The sequence below is a fragment of the Dipteris shenzhenensis genome, chromosome 10 (genome assembly GCF_047967505.1).
Source record: "Dipteris shenzhenensis isolate YYH24624 ecotype China chromosome 10, Dip_SZ_1.0, whole genome shotgun sequence".
Taxonomy (NCBI): Eukaryota; Viridiplantae; Streptophyta; class Polypodiopsida; order Gleicheniales; family Dipteridaceae; genus Dipteris; species Dipteris shenzhenensis.
This window is the reverse complement of record NC_141605.1, coordinates 8,576,680-8,601,319: the sequence shown is the minus strand read 5'-3', so window position 1 is coordinate 8,601,319 and position 24,640 is coordinate 8,576,680. Positions and strand designations below refer to the sequence as shown.

At 39.2% G+C, this 24,640-nt stretch overlaps 1 protein-coding gene across 1 annotated transcript in view; it reads left to right on the top strand.

Moving 5' to 3' along the window:
* The first annotated feature begins 20,224 nt into the window (after positions 1-20,224).
* The window catches only part of LOC147897363 (ubiquitin-conjugating enzyme E2 7-like), a 41,747-nt gene continuing 37,331 nt past the window's right edge, over positions 20,225-24,640 (top strand). Inside the window, exons 1-3 of the mRNA XM_087380357.1 lie at positions 20,225-20,494; positions 20,904-21,006; positions 23,884-23,981. Of these exons, the coding sequence (XP_087236483.1) occupies positions 20,449-20,494; positions 20,904-21,006; positions 23,884-23,981 (247 nt within the window). The 5' untranslated portion in view covers positions 20,225-20,448. The remainder of the gene's footprint in view (positions 20,495-20,903; positions 21,007-23,883; positions 23,982-24,640) is intronic.

Genomic DNA, 24,640 nt, shown 5'->3' with positions numbered 1-24,640 from the left:
ATAGGAGATGACAGTAAGCACAGATTACACACACTGGGAATGTACCCAAAGAGACAAAAGGTGGAGCTAAACAAATGCTTGGTGATTTTATGTGTATGTGCCAAGTATCACAAAGAACCTTGTGTTAATCAAGCAAATGACCAAAGAGATTTGGAAGTTTGGTTCAATCAATATGGATGCATAGTCTTGGATAATAGGCAAAGCATGCGTGTAGTTGCTCATGGAATGAAAGTTGGATGCTATTATGCCCAAGGAACGGAAGGATCATTTAGCCATGCAACATGCTGAAATTTTAGATCTTGAAATGTGGGACAAGTGCATTGGTCACGTGAACTACCAATTGCAAGTTCAGGAGTTGTTACAGGTGTACCACAATTCAAGGCAGTTAGGCCTTCATGCACATGTAGTGCTTGCCAGTTTGCCAAGCAAGCAAGGAAGCCATTTCCTACTGAGGGAAAAAAAGTAGCAAAGGCACCAAGAAGCCACTTCCTACTGAGGGAAGGAGAGCACAAAAGGTGCTTAAACTTATTCATTCAAGTGTATGAATAGCTTCTTAGCCCAGCATGTGTGGGCTGAAATATTATGTCTCATTCATTGATGATTACTCGTGGAAGACCTGGGTTTATTTCATGCGTGAGAAGTCTGAAGTTTTTGAAAAGTTTCAACAATTGAGCCATGGTTGAGTGTGAAACCGGAATGCAAATCATAACCATTTGTTTGGATGGACGGGGAGAATATATGTCTAAAGAGTTTACTGCACAGTTACAGTAGTATGGCATTCAATGACAGGTTTCATGTGCATACACATCTGAGCAGAATGGTGTGTAGAAAAGAAAAATCATAGCATTGCAGAAGCAGGGTGTGCATTGTTGAATGAAAAGAACATGCCTGGTTACTATTAGGCAGAAGCAATCCAATGTGCAGTTTATATTATGAATAGAATGCCTACAATAGTAGTGTATAATAAGACATCGAAGGAATTCTATTTAGGGAGAAAGCCAAATGTATCCCATATGAAAGTCTTTGGGTTTATTTGTTATGTACATGTATCAAATGAAAAGAGGAAGAAGTTATATCCAAAGACTGAAAAATGCATCTTTGTTGCTTATGCATCAGAGTCTAAGGGATATAGATGTTACACTTGAGTCACACAGAAGCTACGGATTAATAGAGATGTTGTTTTTTATGAGCTTAGTAGCTGGTGTACCAACTAGTTTATGAATAGACTTTTGACCCGGTGGCCAAGATGGTAACAATTTGGATGGTGGTTGCATTAGCTACAACTAATGGCTAGAAAATGCATCAGATGGATGTCAAGAGTGCATTCTTGAATGAAGAGTTATCAGAAGCAGTTTACATGTAGTAGCCAATAGGTTATGAGGATGCTAGATATTCACATAAAAGTTGGTATAGCAAAATTAACAAGTATTTTTCTAATCTAGGATACAACAAGTCCAATGCAGATCATACTCTCTACTACAAACTTTACTAGGAAGACATTACTATTGCACTTTTGTATATAGATAATCTAATTGTGATAGGAAGTAATGAGAGTTGCAAACTAAAATAAGACCTATCTGCAAAGTTTGACATGAAAGATCATGGACTTATGCAGTATTATCTTGGTATTGAGTATATTTGAATATGCAAATGCAACTTTGTGTCCTATTAGTGTGCTAGAGGGGTGACTTAAAGTATTTTCCTCCTTAACTTGGTGTTCAATTCTCACACAAGCGATGGTGGCACATACATGAGTTTTGAGAGTGGGGTAAACAAATCCCTCATCTTGAGTGCCTCCTAGAAGATGTGCAAGTCTGTTGGAAGGCTGAAAGGAAAGAAAAGAGTGGACACAAACTCAGAATACTTGCATTACTTGCTTGTAGAATGAAGAAGAGTGAGGTCCTTAAGTAGGCACCTCATACATGCTCACTGACATCACTGATGACTTCAGAGCTCCACAATCATCTCCTCAATCTGCTCCTAGATTCTCTCAATCATCCTATGTGGCTCTCCACCACCTAACTGTGCTTGTGGGCACCTAACTGTGCCTCTAGCACTCACACATAGAAACATAACGTGTGCCTGAGGCATACACCTTGAGATATCCCAACAAACCCCCCCTCAAGGAAATGCCTCAGGCTATGTCAAGGATATATCTAGTCTCATAGTTTCTCATGCCATCTCATGGTGGTCAAGGATAAATCTATGGCTAGGTTCTCATGCTAGCAAGGGTTCCCTTGGGTGTAAGGTAAACAAAAGGGATACAAAAAGACCTTCCAATGGTTATCTCCCCTACATGTACATGCACACAATGTCTGCAGGAGGTACCATGGAATAAAACATACACATGGCCTACATCATAATGTGACCAGAGGTGTTTACAAAACACACAAAACACAATAGTTTATTTTCATTCATTTTGGAGGACTATCCAGGCTGAGTACCTTGACATAAAAAGAGAGATCTGGAGCATACATAGAGATGTGTTTAAAATGCATAATCTTCAAAGGATGCCTCATCTTGTGGAGGCTCATTAACTGTAAGTAGATTTGCATTTTCTGTCTTTGCTTTGGCTGTGCAAAACTTCTCATTATGGTTGTTCTTGCCACAGTGCTTGCATGGATTAATTTTGAAGCAGTCCTTTGAAGGGTGATTTGTCTTTCCACAGTGATTGCAAGGGGTATACTTGCCCTTCTGGACTTTTAAAGCATAAGCAGTGTCATTGCCTTTCCTGAGCTCCATATGCCTTTCTTCTTCTTGCAGAGATAATACCTTCAAGATTAGGATTAGGAAGATTTTTCAAAGTGCTAACAATGTGATCATAATCTTCAGGCATACTCTTAAGTAACACTGCCATAGCATCATCTGGAGTAATAGGAGAATTGATAGAAGCTAATTGAGTCATAAGACTCCGCATATAGTTGACATGAGCTGCTAAAGTAGTACCACTAGCCATCTTCAATTCAAAGAAAGAGATTTTAAGTGATAGTTTAGAGATGTGAGAGCTAGCACCAAAAATCATGTCAAGCTTCTACCAAGCTTCCGAAGGAGACTCCAAGTCAGAGATATGGTGAATATAATCATCTCCTAAAGCAAGAGCAATGATACCGTATGCTTTTTCTTCTCTAGCTGGATCCCTTGCCGGTCATGTCGGAGTTGAGGATTCTCCAGCATTGGAGGCCGTAGAAGAAGCAGTAGGAGTCGGTTTGACAAGTCCCCATAAGTTCTCCCTCATCAATGCAAATTTCACCTTCATCTGCCATGTGTGGAAGCCCTTTCCATTGAACTTCTCGAGATTAAATAGGGTAGCCATGAGAGGGTCTAACCCAGATATTGGGCAGTGTCTCTCTCTTACAAGGAAAAAATAACTGAAGGACTTCCAAAATATGAGCACTTGATGTAGCAAAGACTAGTGATCAATATTCAAACAATGATGCTTCTTCTTACATGCTTTATAGAAGTGGGTGAAATAAATACTTTCCAATCAAAACCAGGTCTAGTAATTCAAAACAAAACTGAAGCCACACTTGTACTGAAGTTATTGAAAGCTTCAAAAAACCAGAAATGCTAGAGTAGCATTTTATGTAGCATCATCTTCAAAAACTTGTCCAAAACTGTCAAAACTGAAAAAAGCTGAACTTGGAGGGCTTGTAGCTCACTCTTCAAAGCAAAGAAAAGAGGGCTTTCTGAAGCAAAAGAAAGCTCATATACCAGAGAGGGTCTAGCACAGAGGTTGGACGAAATGGTGCGCACTTTTGCCCGGGAGAGTTGCTACAGGCTGAAACTGAGTTTTGACAATTTCTCCCTCGTTATTGAACCAAATGACCTGAAAAATGGCTCAAAATCTTCTCTTGAGGTCGCCCATCTACTCCTAAGAGGGCTCAGGCAATGGCGGAGCAGGCAGGGAGTATTGAGCAACAGAAGAAATTCGCTCTTTGGAGAATGGCAACCACCACAGACGTTTTTTCTTCAATTGCTTGTAGGTGGAAGTTTGCCCATACTAGAGGAGTTTCCAGCTCAGAGGGTTTGGGCAATGGTCGATTGTAGGTGGAGAACCAAGCTCTCAAAGATTTTGGGAAGAAAGAGGAAAATGGAGAAGAAGAAGATGAAGAAGAAGATGATGATGTGGTAGAAATGGGCTCAAGGGGGATCAAAGGGCTCTGATACCATGTTGGAAGGCTGAAAGGAAAGAAAAGAGTGGACACAAACTCATAATACTTGCATTACTTGCTTGTAGAATGAAGAAGAGTGAGGTCCTTAAGTAGGCACCTCATACATGCTCACTGACATCACTGATGACTTCAGAGCTCCACAATCATCTCCTCAATCTGCTCCTAGATTCTCTCAATCATCCTATGTGGCTCTCCACCACCTAACTGTGCTTGTGGGCACCTAACTGTGCCTCTAGCACTCACACATAGAAACATAAGGTGTGCCTGAGGCATACACCTTGAGATATCCCAACAAAGTCACAAGCCACTAGTTAACTGAAGCCTCTCTAAGAACCAATTCAAGATGAAAAGAGACTTATTTCCTCAACTCAACTCTTTGGTCAACATTTTGACCTCTTAAAATGTGGACCATGTTGAGGGATCTTTTTTGAAGTTGTCTTATTTCCATGCCCAAATAATAATACAACATTCCAAGGTTTGTTACCTTAAAATTTGTTGAAAAGATCATGGTTTAACTACAATGAGGCTCATATTTATTCTTTCACAACAATGAGATCATATGTGCATAAAGGGCACCCATCTAACATTTCTTCTACCATATATAGAGTGTTTTTCGCATGTGACTTGCAAGAGTCCATGTGTACACAAGACATGCATAGATACCCAATGTCATGGGATTTTTGCACTTATGACTTGCAAGAGTCCATGTGTACAAAAAATGCAACAATACCAATTACATTGGATTTATTTCACAAACATATTTCTCAATTCACTCACAAGATTTTCTATTAATGCATGTATGTCTCTCAATCTAGATCTCCATTTGGGATCACATTTAAGCTTTATGTCTAGATCGTGCTAGATTTATTGTTTTAGATCTTGAGAATGATAAAAAACAATCAATGGAGCACTCCAACCCTATGGGTAGCTTTGATGTTCTACTTTTGCCATTTATTTATTTATGGTTTGCGCCATCCTCTATACAATTATTCATAGTAGAGTGGTTCTTCTACTTGCATACAAGATGTCACATCTTTGAGAAAAATGGAGTATTCATACTAAAGTCTTCTCCATTATGCCTTTAGGCATACAAGTAATTATGTGCATCTATCTCTATCAAAAATGGTAATCTTTATGCAAAGATATCATCCATCGTGCCTTTGGGCACATAACACAATCATTCATTTGTGATATGTTCAGATTGCTCTTATATCGATTTAATATACTTTCAAAATTATGTATGTTAAGATAGGAAGCATATGTGTTATTATTGAAGAAACTGATCATCTTCCCACCAACTAACAAAATAAGAAGTATAGATGTTATTATCGAGGAACCTTATCATTTTTAAATAAACCAAGGGGCAAAGCAAGGACCAAGCACCTTTGAGTACATGGAGCATAACAATGTTTTTTTGGATGTACATAGGCTCCAAGTGGCAATGGTGGAGTTTTACAATGTGAAAGCATGGGGTAGGTTACAATTATATTGTATAGAGAGCTGTAAATTTTTTTGAAATCTTTTCTAATCTTGTAAATCTTATAATCTTTCAGATTGTGAAGGATAGTTAGTTGTCATTATCAAATTGGATGAGTGCGAGGTTGTAAAAGGCCACAATTTGGTTAGGGTTAGTATTACTTTGATGAACAAAGCCCTTGGACATGCCAAAGATAAGGAAGTTATAGAAGATTTTAGTGTGCAATTGGAAAAGCACATTTGGTGGCTTGCTGCATTTGAACTTCCTAAAGGGACACACTCATTCTTGAAATGGATCTTTGATAGATCTCCAATTTCAATTGTCACAGATGCCCAGACAAAAGGAGAGTTGCTTCAAGTTGAAGGGTTTGGATTGTTTAAAGTTGAATGGCACATGGTAGGAGATCTTAGAACATTGAACTTTCCCAAAAACATAGAAGTTGGATAGCAACCAATAATCATGTTAGAAAGCGTTGAATCGCTAAACCAAATGTACATTAATGTTAATAAAAAGTGCACTTCAATATTTCTTGTGGAAATTTGATTAATTGGCTCATTTTTCTTTTTAAAGAAGCATTAAATTTTGTACATGTGGCCCACTTGTGGACCCAGCACTTAATTTTTACATTCCAACACATTCAAGCAATAATAGTTACAAGTACAAAGGAGCTTAAGTTTGAGATTTGAGAGGGCAATCGATGAGAAAGAGTCAAAGGGGGGGGGGAGGTAATTAATAATGACATGCAAAATCCTTTAAAAGATTCAAGGCTCGCTACCCACAGATCAAGATTTCTGAAACATGCTTCGAGAGTCCCAAGCCCTTCTTTGTGCACAAGTTGAAGGATCGAGCCCCTTTGGATCGGTCAAGTGTCCCATCAATTGTTGATTTTTATAAGAGTTCTAATAGAATGTTCTCTTCTTTAGGGGAAAATTTTATATCTAGTTTGTGTTCTTGTCTGAAAAGAATACCAATAAGCCCATATGAAATCTTTGGATGTAGCTTATATATTAGCTGTCTACGTTAGCAAGAGAAAGACCATACCGAGACCCTAAACTTCTAACTAACAACCCTCATCATATGGGTTGCATAAGACTAGAATTGTTTCCTCGATATAGTGGTGGAAGTACGTGTCCTTACAGTTGATGTCCTAGTAAATTTGTTAATAATATTTTGGGCAAATTAGTATGTTCTTAATGAAATTAGGACTTGCATATCAAAGGAAGTTTTCAAAAAAAAAGGCCCAATCAAGGGCATGAAATTTTGCATCAAAATATCCATACTTTCAATTGTTTACACCATGTGGGGGATGCTTCCCCCATTTTTCTTTTTCGAAAAATTCCCCCGGATGGGGTATGTCCACATAGGCATGAGATTTGGGCCAGACAAGGACCCATTGTCTGACCCAAAGTCGTGCGTGCACGCACATACCCCCTCTGGGGGCATTTTTTGAAAATTATTTTTGGGGACTTGAGATACATAACCCTACATAACTTAGTCTATATTAACTTCAATAAGTATTGATAACTTGTTAAATTTCATGTTTTGCACATGTACTTACTAACAATAAAAGTGTATATTCAAACCTCTAATATTCAAACCTCAAGTAGGAATCTCCCTTCATGATGACTACTTGAGCATCCTTTACTAGTGACCATTACAAGTCTGCAACCAATAGATTTTCTCAGTTAAACATTCTAATAACTCTATGCGCCTTCTTTGGAGACTCCTATGCTAAACATTCAATTGAGTCCACAATAAGAGTGTCTTCATTTGATGAGTCTTGACTTCTTGCCGTCTCTACAACAAGAAAGAAAAAGAAGTCCTTATGTGTGTCAACAATCTATATGAGAAATTCTTTCATGTTCTTCATCAATTAATTTTAAGTTTTATCCATGATTGCAGGTGAAAGAAATATAAAAATGTATTTAGAACATCCTCGTAATAGAGTTTCATTTGATAAATCTAATCTCAAAATTTGAAATAGATGTTCTCAAAGTTTGCTATCACTCTTAGACAAGAGTCGATCCATATGTCAAGAGTATACCCCGAGGAAGACAATTTTAATAGATGTGCTCAAAGTTTGGTATCACTCTTAGACAAGAGTCAATCCATATGTCGAGAGAATGCCCAAAGGAAGAAAATTTTAAAAAGGCATAAGGGTATGTTATTGTATGATACTTTTAAGGTCACTAGAAGGTATGGATGTTTCCTTGCTAGGAATAGAATCATGGCTAGATCAAGTGCCTATGTTAATGTGGACGTTGACTTATCAAACATATTTGATCATTGTACACGTAATGAAGTGGTTCTGTCTAATCCAATTGGTGAGGTGGATCACAATAACATGGAAATACATCATGAGCTATACGCAATGGAAGATGACCAAAGAGACGATGATCTGATGATGAGATTTGATTTGGAAGCAGACTATGTTTTTTATCATAGTAAGGGAGGTGTATTGTCAATTCTCCCTAAACTGCCTCCTTTTCCAGAGATACATCCTTTAATGTGGTCTCTCATCTATTTAAAATTTTCCTTACATCTTTTAGGTCCTATGGCATATCAGTGATTATATGTGGAATTATGAAAGAAGAGATAGAAGCAATGGACATGATATTGGAAAGTTTTGTTGTAAAAGCAGACAAATTTCTCTTTGTCCTTTTCCTCCACCAAATGAGCCATTGAGTTCTCCTTTTATCAAGCAAGATAACATCAACAAAACATTTTGTAAGCATATTCATGCTACTTATAATAATGCCTTGGTCTTTGCATCATTGGGTGCAAAAATTGATCAATCCCTTTGTTGAAAATAGTGGAGTATACACTTTCAAGGTTCATGGCACTATGTACATTAGATTGGAGCCTTACTTCTAGATGAAACACACAATCATAGACCTTAACTTGTTCAATTGTCTGTATATGACACTAAACATGAGTTACAAAATTGGTTACCTATAATGAATGGTTTAGACTTAGATGTACTTGAATCTCTTCAATGCCTGATTCATGATTGCAATCCCTTTGCACAATCCTTAAAATGTGTAACTCAAATTTGCAATGAGAAATATGGTGCAAAATTAAAAATGACAATATGTAACACTAAGATAACATCAAGGTAGTACTCAACTCCATCAACAATTTAGATAGCAAGAATCATGATTGTTAAGGTGATGAGAATAACATCACCTTGAAAATAACATCAAGGTAGTATTCAACTCCATCAAGGTAGTACTCAACTCCATCAACACTTTAGATATCAAGAATCATGATTGTCAAGGTGATGAAAATAACATCGGTTGTTGTGATATAGTGCTCTAAACTACACAAGGGAGTTTTAAAAGAATATCTAATTTGCATAGATCTTACATGCCTCTTTTATATGCTCTCCTATTTCCAAATAAGATATGATGGATGGCATTTAAGAATCTGTTACACGAATGTGGAAAATGATATTCTTGATTCATCATTGATAAATAGCCAATGCATTACTCAAAAGAATATTATGCATATTAGTTATAGTCTACCACATGACACAAACATTTGCTTACTATGTGACGGTTGACTACTTCAACAATATATGGTTGATACATATTGCAATGTAGAGGAAGCTTGATTGCACTAGATCTGGAAAAACCAAAAGAATCTTTGTAGTGAGTTATAGTGTGGCTTATTTGACATGCTACATGATGATTTAAAAAATGATAATATTGCTAGTAGAATTGTAGGCAATAGAATAGTACTACCTTCAAGTTTCACTGGAGGGACAAGCTAGATATACCAGCTTTACCAAGATGCTATGGACATTCTTCATACAAAGGAAAGCCAGATCTATTCATTACCTTCATGTGAAATCCAAAATGGAAAGAGGTACCTTACAATTAGACAACTACAAATGATAGACCAAATTTGATCTTTTGTAAAAAGTGCATCAGTTGGAGTATACAAGAAAGATTGTATGTACTTGTCAAAATTTAATATGTACTTTTGTTTTTTCCCAAATGTTGGGTATTTTTCAATATCATTGAATTTGATTATGTCAAATTTGTGTTCTCATTGTAAACAATTTTTGTGCTTCCCTTGTCTGGCCCAAAATTGCGCTAGTGCGCACATGCCCTCTTCTGGGCCCTTTTTTTAATACTTTTTTTTGGGAGAAGCATTCCCCATGGTGTATTAGGTAGTAATACACCATGGGGTATGCTTCCCCCAAAAACCTTCCCTAGAAGGGGGCACATCCCTAGAAGGGGGCATGTGCATGCATGTGCAAATTTGGGCTAGACAAGGGACTCTGTCTGGCCCAAAATCGTGCCTGCATGCACATGCCCTCTTTTGGGGCATTTTGTTTAATTTTTTTTTGGGGGAGAAGCATCCCCCATGGCGTATTAGGTAGTAATACACCATGGGGGATGCTTCGTGGACACGAGGAGAATCACTTTCCAGGATTTGAATCCACCCAAATATGTTGATGGATAGCAAGTTGTCCATGCACTAAATGTGTAAGAAATGGTGCCACCAGGTACTCCCACAGGTACACAATCAAGGGTAGATGATGGATCATCTATTGGTGGAAATGATGAGCCAAATGTGGCTGATATGCAAGTGGGACAGCAAGCTGAAATGCCCTTGAGAAGATCATCTAGAGTGTCTAGACTGCCTAAGAGATTTGTTCCAGGGGCAGACTATGTGATGCTTACTGATTATAGGCAACCTTCTTGCTATAGAGAGGCTATGATGTGCAAGGATCAGCGCAAGTGGAAGTGTGCTAGATGATGGATCATCTATTGGTGGAAATGATGAGCCAAATGTGGCTGATATGCAAGTGGGACAGCAAGCTGAAATGCCCTTGAGAAGATCATCTAGAGTGTCTAGACTGCCTAAGAGATTTGTTCCAGGGGCAGACTATGTGATGCTTACTGATTATAGGCAACCTTCTTGCTATAGAGAGGCTATGATGTGCAAGGATCAGCGCAAGTGGAAGTGTGCTATGCAATCATAGATGAATTCACTCATGAAAAATAAGACTTGGGACTTGGTTTCTTTGCCACATGGAAAGAAAGCATTGCCATGTAAATGGGTCTACAAGATGAGGGTCACATTTGATGTTCCTAAGTACAAGGCCCATTTGGTTGCTAAAGGGTTCAAGCAAGAGAAGAGTGTGGACTTTGATGAGATCTTCTCTCCAGTTGTGAAGATGACCACAATTAGATGTATACTTGGACTTGCGGCAACAGAGGATATGGAACTTATGTGGATGGATGTCAAGACAGCTTTCTTGCATGGGGATTTGCATGATGAAATTTACATGGTACAACCAGAAGGCTTTGGAGAAAAGGGCAAAGAGCATTTGGTTTGCAAGCTGGAAAAGAGTATGTATGGCCTTAAGCAAGTGCCTAGAGAATGGTATCAGAAGTTTGATGCTTTCATTCGGTCCCAAGGTTTCAGAAGAAGTGAGATTGATCACTGCCTCTACAATAAAAGGGCTAAGGATAATAGCCTAGTACTCCTAGCACTTTATGTGGATGATATGCTATTGGCTAGCAAGAACAGTTATGAGCTAGATGCATTGAAGGCCAAGTTGCATGCAGTCATATTTTTGGTATGCACATCACACATGAGCGGAGTAGGAAACTCCTTTGGCTTTCACAGAAGGAGTATGTTACAAAAGTGTTGCAGGGTTTCAATATGGAGGGGGGGAAGGCAGTAAGTACTCCATTGCCTCCATATGTGAAACTAAGTCATGCAGATAGTCCCAAATCAGATGAGGAAAGGATCATGATGGCCAAGATTCCTTATGCATCAGCGGTTGGGAGTCATGTATGCTATGATAGCTATTAGATCGGACATTGCATTTGCAGTGGAAGTTGTTAGCCGATATATGGTTAATCTAAGAAAGAGACATTGGGAGGCAGTTAAGTGCATCATGAGGTACATGAAGGGTACCAAGGAGATGTGTATCTGCTTTGGCAGAGGAGAGATGCATGTACTTAAGTACACAGATTCAAACTATGCAGGGCATGTGGAGATATGTATTTGTTTTGGCAAAGGAGAGATGTGTGTACATGGGTACACAAATTCAGACTCTGCAGGGCATGTGGATAGTAGGAGATCCACTTTTGGTTATGTGTTCACCTTTGCAGGTGGTGCAGTGTCGTGGATGTCTCAGGCACAAAAGTGTGTTGCTTTGTCTACCACAGAGGCCGAGTATGTTGCAGCCATAGAGGGTTGCAAACAAGGAGGCTATATGGCTTGATCGGCTAGTGGGAGATTTTGGGATTCATACAAGCGTACCAACATTACATAGTGATTCCATGAGTGCTATTCAGCTAGCACAGAATCCATTCTTTCATGAGAAGACCAAACACATTGAGGTCAAGTACCATTTTATCAGGGAGATACTTGCAACAAGCACATAGAGCTTGTCAAGGTTCATACAGATGATAACCCTACAAATATGTTGACGAAGAGTCTACCTAGTCAACGATTTGAGTATTGTCATGTATTGATGGGCATTGGATAGTATGTCCATTGGTTGTTCTCCCTTAAAGGCACATTGGCCTTTAAGTGGGAGGTTGTGGGGGTTAAAGGCCATTGTACCTTAACCCGAGTTATGTACAATACTCAAACACATATATATATGGATGGCATAGAAGATTAGGGTATTCCGCACCCACCAAAACTTGTGTGGCTCTTCCTCTCTCTCATCCTCTTCCATTCCACTTCTGTTCAGAGCACTCTCATAAGCTCTCTAAGCTAAGGATAAAGTAGTGCTTGACATAACTTCCAATCTCCAGTAGTAGCAAAGTGGAATACAACTGTCAACAGCTCATGCTACGATAATACAGCTGTCAGCAACTCATGCTACGACAATCCTACAAACTTCTAATGACCACTTGACCTCAATCCATGCTCAGCAAATGTATGAACTTGTACAAGCTAGACACAAGTAGTTTGAAAAGAAGAAGACCTTTAGGACTATCAAGAAAAGCTTGTAGAGTTGCAAAAGTCCCTTGCAGCATGCACTTTCCATGTTGAGGAGCTCACTAGGGAATGCCTTCTGCCCAAAGAACAGCTTGCCACCAACTTACAGGCCCCCAGTGCTGAAGCCTAAGTCTTGGAACAATGATTACCAGTGAAGCCATTCCTCAACAAGAAATGATCACCTTATAGATGAAAAAGCTTAAGGGTGCATATATCTTGATCTACCATAAGTATAAGCAAAAATCTGATGAGTTGCACTCCCACAAAGATACAATCTCAAAGCTCAAACTTCAATTGCTAGCACAGACCAACGGATGAACAATAAGCGAAGTCCCATTACAATGCATGACTGTACCTTACCAAGAGCTTGTGGCAACCCTACAAGCTAAAAATCATCTTAGAAGATGTTCACTCATCCAATGGAAGTAGCTCCAACTCAAGATCCTATCTACTCATCCAGCCATGACATGGGATAGGTGCAAAAGTTTTGCACAAAATTTGTAAGACTTGACAGAAGATGAAAATTTTGTCTTCTCCTTGTCCATCCATGCAAGGTTTACTACACTCAAGACTGATGCTTTCATTGCATAGGCAGTCCTCCCCTCCGGGTCATTGGTGGTTTATTACTGCTACTACAAAAGCTTTCAATCTTATCCACAGCAGGAAATGACATGTCTTCCATCCCCACCCTTGTAACTCATGACCCCATCTAACCAAGAAAAAGAAGTGTCTAAGGATTACTTGGCCTATCTCACCTCTAACTTGCCATATCTCACCACTCCCTATGCCAATCTCATAACCTCACTCCCTCTTGCTGCAACCACTCTCTTAATGTTTCTCGAGCTCCAATCAAATCTCTATTCCCTTCAATGCCTCTTTGTTCATGCCTCTCATCACTTCCACCTCACCCAACACTCACAAGCTTACCAGCAACTCACTCTTAGCTTCTTTCCATCTATTGCTAATCCCACCACAAGGATTACCTCCTTGCTCTATCCTTGTGCCACTCCCCTCATATACCCCTCTCACTAATAACCCCCTTCCATATTGTTGTCCCCAGACTCTCTCCATATATAGCCATCACCTCTCACACCAATTGAGATGCCTTCAAGAGCAATGGACACGATCTTTGATTTTCAATATCAAGACCTAGATGATCTTAATAGCACTACCATACTCGATTCCAATGATGGGGATGATGATGGTGTAATTCCCCTTCCAGATAACCCCACCAATTCCCATATATGAAGACTCGCGGTGGATGGCTTCCCACTCAACATTCACCAGCGTCAGGTTACTAAAGCTTGGATCAATAAATTGGATCCCCAACTTGACTAGAGACAACAGCCCAAGCACTTTGATAAGGCCTTCTTGAACGAATACCTATATGAGCCCCCATGCCTTAAAAGCCATCCCAAGTTCTATGCAGTACCCGCCGATATCATTGGGATGCCAACATACACACCTTGTGTTGAGGATCACACCGTTAATAATTGGCCACTGATCACGCTATAATCTAGAGTAGAATGGAACATCCAAGGCACAATGATTGGGCACTTCATCAACATGAAGCGTGCCATCCGTGGGAACATTGATTGCATCCTATGACAAAGTGCTATCTTTTGCAAGACCTTGAAATTCATTCTTAAGTTTTGCATCCATATCAACCGCCATTGCCTAGATCTACTTTCAATCCTATAAGCTAGATTAATGCTCAGACTACAAGCAGACTCTATCAAAGAGTCATCTTCTTAGAAGCTCATCACATATGTCTCTTTGAAGAGATGGTAGATATAGGCTTCCTAGAAATCAAGCAAAAATTATATGTTGCAAAGTCATTGAAAAATGATCGACTGGCATGCCACAAGTTCCATAGCCATTGGGTTATGTGCATGGCTTCCCAACTCCATGATCACAACAGGCCATAACCTGAGAATGGGTAATAAAATGGGTCCAACATTATGTTGACTCTGTGTCAACATGGACTCATCAAATGTGTGTGTAGAGTAGCGGCAAAGCTTAGATTGTACTTACATGATCCTAGGAATAATCTCTCAGGAATCTCTCTTAGGAATCCTACATGCACATCCTACAAGAAATTCCTACATGTGCATCCTACAGGCATGTTTTATGCAAGTTCTACATGCGATTCCTACATGCACATCCTACATGTGATTCCTATATGCAAGTTCTAGATGCATGGTCTACATGCAGAGAGAGAAGATCTCCAACTTGTATAAATATCTCATGATGGAATGAATCCCACACTCTTTGTGGCATTGTCTTGAGTTCTACTTTGTGTTGACTTTAACTTGTATAAATATCTCATGATGGAATGAAGCCCACACTCTCTGGGGCATTGTGTTGAGTTCTACTTTGGTGTTTTATGCAATTGTCTCCAAGTGTCCATGCTCCGTTGCACTCTCACGTCCAATAGCATGTCCTACCCTTGTCTCCTACTCCCCCCTCCTCTAACCTTGCAACTCCCCCTCCCCATCTCCTCCTCCCGTCTAACCTTGCAACTCCCCCTCCCCATCTCCCCCTCCCTTCTCCTCTCTCTCCCTTGCTCTTACATCTTCTTTCTCTCCCACTCCTACATTTCTCCTAATCCCTTATCCTCTTAGATTCATTCCTCAACCCTTGTTCTCTAAGATCTACGAGGGAGATGAATTCTCCATAATGTACTCTATTCTAAATGTTGGATCCTCCTTCCAGCCTTGAACCTCCTTTTGAACCCTAGAACCCCCTCCTGAACCCTGGAACTCCTTCTAAACCTTAAACTCCCAATGGAGGCAAAAGCCTTCATTCCCCCAACCATGCTGTTAAATGTTCCCTTCATGCACATATGTGCAACGTCTACTTTACACACTTGAGCCTACGTCTCTTACCACAATGCAACCTAAGGTCCTAAGCTACACATATTCTACACTGACAACAACACTAATATATCAATAGGTGACAAAAAGCCTCAGAATCTTGCACACCTAGCCCCCTGCCTATGATGTAGAGAAGGGGCAATAGATGCATCCTATTATTTACTTTCATCTTGTGCCTTCATTATCTCAATTTCATTTTTGGACATAGTGGGCTACTAGTGTATACAAACTAGATTCACTCCATTGGGTGCTTTTGTTAAGAGCACTTCTATCTCACTCTCACAAAGGAACCTATACAGCAAATCATATTTAATTGACCATTTGGATATGATTTAATAGGCAAAATTTTCTTAATAATTTTATTAACTTCAAGCTTACACATGTTTGATACAAGGCAACCTTCTTAGTGAAATTTTTTAGCATTAAGCCTATATAAATGTTTGGCCTTGTTCAACCATCATTGAGAAAATTGGAGACATCTTATCTCCATGTGGGATGATTATCAAGGCCATACATGAGCATCAGAGAGTTGATAATGATCTTGGTTTGATTCCTTTTTTATGCAATTTAAGATTGGTGGTCATCCATGTAGTATTATTTTCTCTTACAAAACACCACAACGAAGTTTCATCAAGATCCACAACCATCTAGAAAGTCTTCTAATGTTGCAAGGATTCATTACTACATAAAGGTAAGGCTTCGTGATGTGAATAGATGATGAAATGATTTTTGCAAAAGATAATGTTTGTAATTAGCAAATCACTATGGGCAATCCAACTTGAGCTTTCTTGGTTGAGTCACAATGCACCCAATTGGACTATTTGGGAGTTATTCATGGATTGTAGCACATTTAATGCAACCTTAGGCAATGTTGGGTTGGTATGAATCCATGTCTCAGATTTTAATATATAATTGAATATGCAAATGCATTTTTGTGTCTGTTAGTGTGCTAGGAGGGTGAGTCAATGTATTTTCCTCCTCAATTTGGTGCTCAATGATGGCACATACAAGAGTTTAGAGAGTGGGGTGAACAAATCCTTCATCTTGAGTGCCTCTTAGAAGATGTCCAAGTCAAGCCTAGCCACTCGAAGAATGGCCATTGGCTGAATGAAGCCTCTCTATGAACCAATTCAAATTAAAAGAGACTTATTTCCTCAACTCATCTTCTCTGGTCAAAATTTTGACCTCTTGAAATGTGGACCATGTCGAGGGCTCTTTGAAGTTGTCTTTCCATGCCCAAATAATAACAATATTCCAAGGTTTGTTACCTTAAAATTTGATAAAAGTATCTTGCTTCAACTTGCAATCAGGCTCATATTTATTCTTTCACAATGAGATCATATGTGTATAAAGGGCACCCATCTAACATTTTTCCAATAGTCCACGTGTACAAAACGTGGTATAATACCAATTACATTGGATTTATTTCATAAAAATATTTATCAATTAACTCAAAAGATTTGGTATTGATGCATGTATATCTCTCAATCTAGATCTACATTTGGGATGTATTTTAATTTTATGTCTAGATTGTGCTACATTTATTGTTTTAGATCAAGATAAAAAACAATAAATGTACCACTCTAGCCCTATGGGTAGCTTCTAAGTTCTACTTTTGGCATTTATTTATTTATGGTTTGTGCCATCCTCTAGACAATTATTCAGAGTAAAGTGATCCATCTACTTGCACACTAGATGTCACATCTTTAAGAAAAATGGAGTATTCATACTAAAGTTTCCTTCATTATGCCTTTAGGCATGTAAGTAATTATGTTCATCTATCTCTATCAAAAATGATTTTCTTTATGCAAAGATATCAACACAATCATTCATTGTGACTCCTATATCTATTTAATACACTTTCAAAATCTATGTTAAGATAGGAAGCATATGTGTTGTTATGGAGGGGGTTGAACATTTTCCCACGAAACAAACAAAATAAGAAGAATGGATGCTATTATTGAGGAACTTGATCATTTTTAAATAAATCAAGTAGCAAATCAACATACTCATAAAGTGAACATGACAAAAAATAGAAGGCGAGGTGACAGTCAAAGGATCGCATGTGAGGAGCTCCATGTCATGTCACCATAATTGATATCCCAAATTATATTTGCAATATTTTACTTGTAAAGTTACCATTAGGGATACCCAAAGTACACTTGCAAATATTTTATATGTAGGATGGCATAAAAATACAAACCTCAAATATTATGGATTAAATGTTGATGCAAATATGTTAATCAAAGCTCTCTTTATAATCAAATGCCTGGAAGAGGAGCGTACATACACCATTGGGCTTCATGTAACATTCAACATAAATGAAATCCCAAAGGACTTTTGCAAAATTTTATGCGTAGGATTCATCATAATGGATAGCCCAAAATTAACACTTGCAAAGATTTTAAGTGTAGGATGGCACAAGGTATGTACCTCAATTCTAACTATGTTTTGGGATTAAATGCCAATGGAAACATGTTTATATGCATCAATCAAAGTCCTTTTATTCAAGTGGCTAAAATGTGTGGGCGTGTATGCACTAGACCTGAGTTTAAAGTTCTTATATACAACTCTATTATTTAGTTTCAAGGGGAGCATGCATATGCCTTCGATACAAGCCCTCTTATTATGACATCAAGCAAATTGATTCCAGTGTTCACACTAAATTGTACATGTATTATTATAAGATATGCTACCAAATAAAGTCTATGTGGTTTTATCACCCATACAATAATATGGATGGCTAGATGCTTTTGTTCTAAAAGGATATTTTGAAAAGAGATTTAGATGCTAGCAATGATACAAGCACCTCCCCATGAAATCTCAAATGATGCCTCTTGTAGAAGCTTTTGAATTACTCCTATTGCATTTACATTTCTTTTCAATTTGTGGAGAAGGAGATGCTTTCAGGAGAAAGATTTGCATTTGTGCTCTACATCTCTAGTCTTTTGGACACATGTTCAAAAAAAAACATGATTATCTTGGCATGATGCTATTAGTTATGTTAATAGTGTGTAACACACATGCGATACTATAAGCAGACATCATTTAGAGCAAATATTTATTTGCATGTGCACCTATTACAGTATGGCACACACTAGATAGTTTCTACATGAAAATTAGCAAATCTTGAAAAAGCCTACTTGAGAAATGCCAAGATCACTCCATACTTTAATCATGAAAGACAACAAGATATCACTTAAGACAGCTTCATAATTTAGTCACAAAACTTTAGTTTTCAAATTTATTTCAATGAAATGAATACAATTAGCTTATTCTCTTCATGAATTCACCACTCATAATACCAAGCCAATGAGATTGTTCATTCTAAACGAGCCAATATATTTGCATTTTCCATGATGCAAAAACAACTTGCATCTTGTACAAGTTAATTGGTTACCTCTAATGCATTTCTCCCTTGAAAATTTATTCATTATCTTCAATGCAAGCAAATTCTACGTTAGTGGAATTGAAAAGACTACAAGAATCTCGGATCTTTTTCCAACTTCTCACTACTAAAAATATTCAAAGTCCATTTCATGAATGGGTGTTTACATCCCTTCCATTAAAAAACAGGGGCTATTCAAATACACATGTGATGCAACATGCTAGATGAACTTTAACTACTCTTGTCCATAATCCCTCCTCTAGATCATTATGACAAATCCCTTTCATGGAGCGGTAGCAAACTGATGTAGGTTCTTTAAGACAAGTCTATGTACCTCTTGCATAATCAATTTAATTCGAGTGACCTTCTCGAGATTCTAAGGCATATGTGTAATTTTAATGTATATAAGCCCAATGAACGGTGGCTTTGTTAGCCCAAATGAAGGTAGCTGATTTCTAATGAAGGGGTGTTACATGCTCCAGCTTAAACATGTTAGCTCAATGAAAGAAATGATCTCAAGTCCATAGTTTTGAGAAAGACTACATTATCAAAGTAAGAAGATGTAAGAAAGGTAGAAGAGTTATCATCAATCACAACTAAAATTCATAAAGAGTGCATAGATTATGAAGCGTGAAACTTAGAAGAAGAAGCAATAAACTAAAAGTAAATCACACACACACACACATGCGTGCATGTGTGTGCACACACGCGTGTGTGCCTCTCTCTCTCTCTCACTCTCTCTCTAATGATAGATAAAACACAATCGCTCTCTCTCTCTCTCACACACACACACACACACACACACACACAAACACACACACATTCATTTTCTTTTGGGTGAAATTCTCTCTGTTTCTCTCTTTCTCCCTCACACCACGCACACATTGCACGAGCAATTTGACACACATGCATGCATGTGCGTGCACACTCATATGGATGCATGCACACATTGCGCCTCTTTCTCTCTCACGTGCACGCGCACACGCACACACGAACGCATGCAAACACATATAGCATGAGTAGTCACACACACATGGAGAGTCTGAGACAATAGAAACACTCAACTTCATAGAAGTGCGTGTGTGAGAGTGAGAGAGAGAGGTACGCGCACACGCACGCGCACACGCACACGCACGCACGAACGCATGCAAACACATATAGCATGAGTAGTCACGCACACATGGAGAGTCTGAGACAATAGAAACACTCAACTTCATAGAAGTGCGTGTGTGAGAGTGAGAGAGAGAGGTACGCGCACACGCACGCGCACACGCACACGCACGCATGAACGCATGCAAACACATATAGTAGTCACGCACACATGGAGAGTCTGAGACAATAGAAACACTCAACTTCATAGAAGTGCGTGTGTGAGAGTGAGAGAGAGAGAGGTCTGAGCTTTCCGTGACCCCCTCCTTCCTCTTGACCACTGCAGTTCCCTGCATAGCCTATATAGCCATATAACTGAGCATCCTTGTTCCCCCCTCCCTCCACTCTACCACTCTTAGTCCCTCTCCTTGCCTCTCACAACCCACTTTGGGGACCTATCTGGTCCCTCCCATGGCTGATACCCAGGCTAGCCTCCTCCTTCGCAAGCAGCTCAAAGGTAAACGCGGTGGCTATCTTGCTTTCTGGGTCTTGGGGGATTAACCTTCTCTCTCGGTTATGGGTGGAGGAAGGCGTGTCTTTGATTCTCGTGCCCACAAGTTTCTGTGTTCATGTTGATCAGTTTTGATCGCCTTCGTACTGTCTAGCCTATGGGGAAGTCTTGCCTTTTCGTCCTTGCCGTCTGAGAAGATCAAGTCGATTCTGCGAGACCGATTGTTAACCTAGCCTTAATCCACGATCCCATCACAAGTAAAGGTCTACATGTGCAGAAATGGAGCCCTTCTGTAATAGATACTGTATCCTAAAGAGCAGATTGCAGGTCCCCTATCATTGTTTTGTGCTATAAGATCACGTTTGTGATCTGTACATTACTACTGTCTTTACTCATCGCTTGGCATGTTGTGCAGATCTGTCTAGACGCCCTGTGGAGGGTTTTTCAGCTGGACTTGTAGACGATTCTAATATTTTTGAATGGAATGTAACCATTATTGGTCCTCAAGACACTCTATAGTAAGTCTCTTTTTGTTTCTTTGTTTTTCCTTTTGGGAATCCTTGGGACTGGGAACGGATTGTCTTTGAGGTGCAAAACGCACTTACACGGATTTCCTGCCAAGACTTTCACATTACTATATGGCTTTCTGCGTTCAAATAATTATTTAGGACCTTGTTAACATCTTCTGCTTTAGGAGACAAGGTAGTAGCAGAAGAAAATGTGATTCCATGTTGCATATAAGCAATAAAAACCCTGTGGAGTTTGCACAGAGTAAGCATTCTTTGTATTAGCTTTATTGTTGGTAGCTGGAAACTTTGAGAGCACTGTGCAGAGGAGGTTGAAGACGCCTATCATTGTCATGTCTTCATGTGCGTTCGCATTGGATTTATCGTGCCTTCACGAGTAACACCTAGTCATATCCTGAATCCTAGGTTCTATTGCTATTTGTAGAGGGCTTCTGTCATCGGTGTTATTATTCTGGTTTGTCATGTATTCGCTAAAAGGGAACAATTCTATCACCTAGAGCTGTAATGAGCGGCCGAAACCATAGTTTGTCACAGAAACGCATTACCTTAAGTGTTTCCATTATTTGGTGAGCGCCTATTGCAGTTTAGATACATCAAATTCTACACTTTGCTAAGCACTGTAATGTTTTTGGTGAAATTTTCTGAAGAGGTCTGCGACCCATGCTCTACCTATTCTATTGAAGAAAAGAAGCTTGACAGCAAAAGTATGAAAGTGCAAAGCTTCCAGATGAGGTGGTTTCTAGGTTCCTGTTTTCGTCTCTAACAGTAACCTTTTTTGCTGCCATACGGAGCTTGTGCAAGGGACTCAGATGATTTTTTCAGAGATTGGCTTTATATCCACCTGATTTATTACCAGTAAAGGATTTGGCTCATTGAAAACATATGATAAAGGCTGGTGGACTGTTGTATCGGACGACGATTCAGGGTTATCAAATTATTTCCTTTAACACCATAGCCCGCTTGCTCATGTTGGCTTGGTTTACTTCATAAGGAAGCTAATTCAAGGATCTGCACACCTCCACACAACTATTTAAGTGTTAGAAGCATGCAACCTTAATTTTCAACATGGCTTTACTTCATAACGAAGCTAATTTATGGAAGATATAAGCTGGATCTGCACACCTCCACATGAATATTTGAATGTCAGAAACATGCACCTTAATTTTCAACAAGAAACGGCACATGCAATTAAATCCAAAATTTAAATGGATTCACGTGCTTGTACCAGAGCTTTATGTACAATGTCATCCGTCATGTAACCTGAAGAGGGAAAGAAACCATCGAGAACATTGAGCGTCCAAGCATGAAAAGGAATGGAGACAGAGCACTGTTGCCACAATACAGCTGACCGGCTTTCTAATAAGGTGGGTTCAAGCTTTGACTTGCATGGAGAACATGCCAAGTACATTACAATGCTACAAATAGAAGTGTCCTCTTCATAAGTGTATGCCTCTTTGGAAGAGTTGTAACTATTGAGTGTCTTGTGAAGGGTTGTGCCTCTTGGGATGTGACCTGTCGAAATGGCATATCCCTCAACAAGCGTGCATTCATCCAACATCCATAAGTACAAGGTTTATGAAAGGAATGCATCACAAATCATGACATCCCCTCCCACTCCAAGGTGGAAAAGATGAACTAGTGTAGAGTGAATTATGTTTGATGCTGAAAGTACTGCTGTCAGGGTACTCCTGCTAATCTTCGTCAGTCTACAAAGTAGCGTTGGAATCATCAAGATCCCACCATTGAACGAGGAACTCTGTGATAAGTCGATGCTGTCTTTCTCATGGTCCTGAATGCGCTCAGGAATGAGTAGAACATAGTCACCTTTGATGTTTGGAACAAAGTCACCTGGAGCTGCAACATCTCCATCACTTGGAACACATGCCTTTAATCACAAAATGTGAATTGTAGGGTGAATTTTATCCCAAGGTGGGTGTAACTTGCTGTTGAGTGTTTCTTTCTTAATGGGAATGGTCCATAGTATCAAGGTCGCAGTTTGGGAAACATAAACTTTGTTGTCTTGTAGCAAATGTGGAGCTATGAATAACAGAACCTTGTCCCATTAGTGAACTGAAGATGACATCTGGAATGTTGATACCGATCGCTTTTGCGCTTTGCTCGTTTGGTGCGTGACTTGCAGTAGGATATCTTGCATTTAAACAATTTGATTAGGCATAGGTCACTCGATGTTGAATTACAAAATTTGCTGGTACTATCAGAGTGTGACCATAGGCTGCTTGAAATGGACTTATGCTGATAGCACTGTGGAAAGAGTTGTATGCGAATCCCTAAGAGAATGGGATGCTGGGATATGGGAGAAATGTGTTTTTCTATGTGCTTATACATGTCCCTTGAACTTGTGGGAAGGTTTTTATAACTTAAGCATACACTCACAGGCAATTATGTGGTGTACTCCACATAGGATTTAATATGTTGCTTTCAAGACTTTTGAGGGGATCGCCTTGAAATCACAGTTGTAGGTGTTCTTTAAAATGGCGGATGTAATTCATGCTTTCTGGAACCAAAGCTTTTGAGTGCAAGCTTTATTCATGAATAATGTTTAACAAGCAGGCACCACCCAAACACACCTTTGTTCCCCTCCCTTTCTTACTGTCTTCGTCCCCTAAAAGAATTATGAAGAGCACGATACCTAGATCTTGCCTAGTTTAACAGATGAGCTTTGAATCTTATGCTGAATGTATACTTTTTCTCAAATCATTGAGATTACAAGTGCTGCCTCTTTGGTTTATGTGTAGTTTGCTTCTTAAGGATGTGTTGCAGCTAGGGTCATTGTGGCTTAATACAGTCTATAGGGTATGTTATAACACAGTATGCTGTCTTAGTCCTGTTCGTTTTGTGTCCTGGCAGTGAAGGTGGAGTTTTCAACGCTATCATGAGTTTCCCCACTAACTACCCAAATAGTCCTCCGACTGTCAGGTTCACCTCAGAAATGTGGCATCCAAATGGTAATGGCCGGACCTTGAAATTTTGTAGAAATTACTATGCACTTGATTTTTTTTCTAGATGCCTTGGTGAAATCTACATATAAGTATGTTTTGCTAGAAGGGCATTCATTATGTGTCAATCCTACAAGAATTTGATGGGGTTGTCTGGAGGGCTTTGTATGCTATCATTTCTGCATTGTTGGCTCTCAGATTTGTAATCTGTATTTAAATTGTCCAAAAGATACAATGCAGTTGAAATCGGGTGCAGTTTGCATTGCTTGATTTATGATTGCATTACTGAAATTTGGATATGGTCTTGGAGAGGTGGGAATTATGCTACAATGATCCAAAAGTACCTTTGGGAACATTGACTTAACTGCGTTGTAGTGGGGAGGTCGTGTGAATAACATTACTAGGTCATCTTCATTGAAATACCAGACGTGGTCTTGGAGAGGTGGGAATTATGCCAAATGATTTTTAGTATCTTCGGGAACATGGACTTAACTGTTTTGTGTATGATCTTGGAGAGGTGGGAATTATGCCAAAATGATCCATAGTATCTTCAGGAATATAAATTTAACTGTTTTGTAACGGGGAAGTCCTATGCATAACATTATTAGGTCATCATCATTGAAATACCAGATGTGGTCTACCTGAGCTAGCTGAGAGTGGATACCCCT